Below are 2,500 nucleotides of genomic sequence, written 5' to 3'. Positions count from 1 at the left end.
GCATGCACCCACACACTCTTGCACACATGCACACGTATGTATTAGGGAAATAAAATATCAAAATACCTTTATGTATTATTTATATTTCTCATAAAACAGAAATAAAAGTACACATAGTTATCAAACAAAAAGTACAAAATACATATTGTAATATACTATACATGTTTACAAGAAACAATATTCCTTGGTATTAAATCATCTTCTTAGGAAACTTCTTACACACACACACCTGTAAAACAAAACAAAATTTATAATTATAATAGGAGATGTGTATTGGAAGATGGATGGATAAATGAATGTATAAATACATATGTTTGTGTATGTGTATGTGTATATATACATATATATATACATATATATATATATATATATATATATATATATATATATAATGTATATATATATATATATGTATATATATATATATATATATATGTATATATATATATATATGTATATATATATATATATGTATATATATATATGTATATATATATATATATGTATATATATATATGTATATGTATATATATATTATTATATATATATATATACATATATATATATATATATATATTTATATATATTATATATATATACATATATATATACATACATATATACATATATATATACATATATATATATATATATATACATATATATATATATACATATATATATACATATATACATATATATATACATATATATATATATATATACATATATATATATATATATATACATATATATATATACATATATATATATATATATATACATATATATATATACATATATATATATATATATATATATATACATATATATATATACATATATATATATATATATATATATACATATATATATATATATATATATATACATATATATATATATATACATATATATATATATATATATATATATACATATATATATATATATATATATATATATATATATATATATATATACATATATATACATATATATACATATATATACATATATATATATATATATATATATATATATATATATATATATTTGTGTGTATATAAGTATATGTATATGTATATGTATATGTATATATATGTGTGTGTGTGTGTGTGTGTGTGTGTGTGTGTGTGTGTGTGTGTGTGTGTGTGTGTGTGTGTGTGTGTGTGTGTGTGTGTGTGTGTGTGTGTGTGTGTGTGTGTGCATTCAATGTATTAGGTTACCGATACAGATATTGGTAACAGAGTCAAACTTTTAGAATACAAGAAAATATTTACAATCAATATAATACTGTTATACCAAAAATTATTTCTTCTGAAATGTAAATATGATTGTATATCTATTTTTTTCTAAAAACACAATTTCTCACTGGAATCTGAATAATGATTACTAACCTTTATTGTGGGTTAGGACTAAGAACATCAAACCCAACAAAATCATTTGCAGTTTTAACACCGACAGCAAAGAATAAAATACTCTTCACCAGCGACCTGAAAATTAAATTACCATTAGTTTGCAATGTAATAAAAAAAATAAAAAAAATAGTTCAAATAGTAAATTAAAAAAAGAAACACTAAATAACTTTAAATCGCAAAATGTCCAAACAAAATTTTGAGAATACTCAAAAAGTCTCATTGAAATCTTAAAACAATCTGACTTCAACTGAACTTTTATCCATTGTGAGTAATGACTGGGCCAACCAGACTGTGCCTGGTCATATCACCGTGGTATTTCATAGAGTGTGGGACTAGTATCCTGGGCTATTTGTACATCCGCTATAAGCCTTACCAACTGTTAACATTTTCATGTCATCCGGCAAGAACACCACCGAAGTCACGAAGTGAACATAAAGTGTTAAAATACTACATTGACTTTATGACCTGCCATTATTAAAAAAATATATATATATTATTCCTATTTATTAGGGAAAAAAAAGTGCTGTATATACCTACACTCATAAATATAAAATAAACTTAGACATAAAAATATGCTGCACAGTGTCTATCTAAAATGGAGCTACTTGCTTGAAAGAGCACTTGTTAAATGTTCATATCATTTAAAATTTTACAGAAGACACTCAGTGTATAAAATTATCCTACTGCAGAGATGTATATACAAGCTTCATCTATGCCAAGTTTTCACATGGATATTTGTTGTTCATGCTATGAAATTTATCTATTAACCCTCTCTGGACGGGTGGTACAGTACTGTACCGCGCATTCAAAAGCCCAGTGGCCGGGCGGCACAGTATTGTGCCAGCCATTCAATTGATTTAGGCCTAATAATTTGAACGCCCCGGCATTGTGACATTCAAGGCTAGAATGCCCCCGTCGTGGATGGGTTAATCCCTATCCTAAGAGTGCTGTAGTCCCCTAGCATGATAAAAATTCATATTTTCACCAGAAATAAAGGTCAGCATAAATAAGATAGGTAAGAGAGTCAAAGAGTATACAGATATAAGAGACAGACTGTTATCACAAACATATTTTGTTAT

General features: G+C 24.6%; 1 protein-coding gene across 1 annotated transcript in view; it reads right to left on the bottom strand.

Moving 5' to 3' along the window:
• Window positions 1-63: 63 nt before the first annotated feature.
• The window catches only part of LOC147470585 (uncharacterized), a 5,324-nt gene continuing 2,887 nt past the window's right edge, over window positions 64-2,500 (bottom strand). Inside the window, exons 2-3 of the mRNA XM_086543078.1 lie at window positions 1,399-1,496; window positions 64-229 (exon numbers count right to left, since the gene is read on the bottom strand). Coding sequence (XP_086399204.1) covers window positions 1,403-1,496 — 94 coding nt within the window. The 3' untranslated portion in view covers window positions 64-229; window positions 1,399-1,402. The remainder of the gene's footprint in view (window positions 230-1,398; window positions 1,497-2,500) is intronic.

This window comes from Penaeus japonicus, unplaced genomic scaffold (assembly GCF_977035675.1).
Source record: "Penaeus japonicus unplaced genomic scaffold, GWHDUDI00000001_assembly GWHDUDI00000013, whole genome shotgun sequence".
NCBI lineage: Eukaryota > Metazoa > Arthropoda > Malacostraca > Decapoda > Penaeidae > Penaeus > Penaeus japonicus.
The sequence above is the reverse complement of the archived record's forward strand: the minus strand, read 5'-3'. Positions and strand labels throughout refer to the sequence as shown.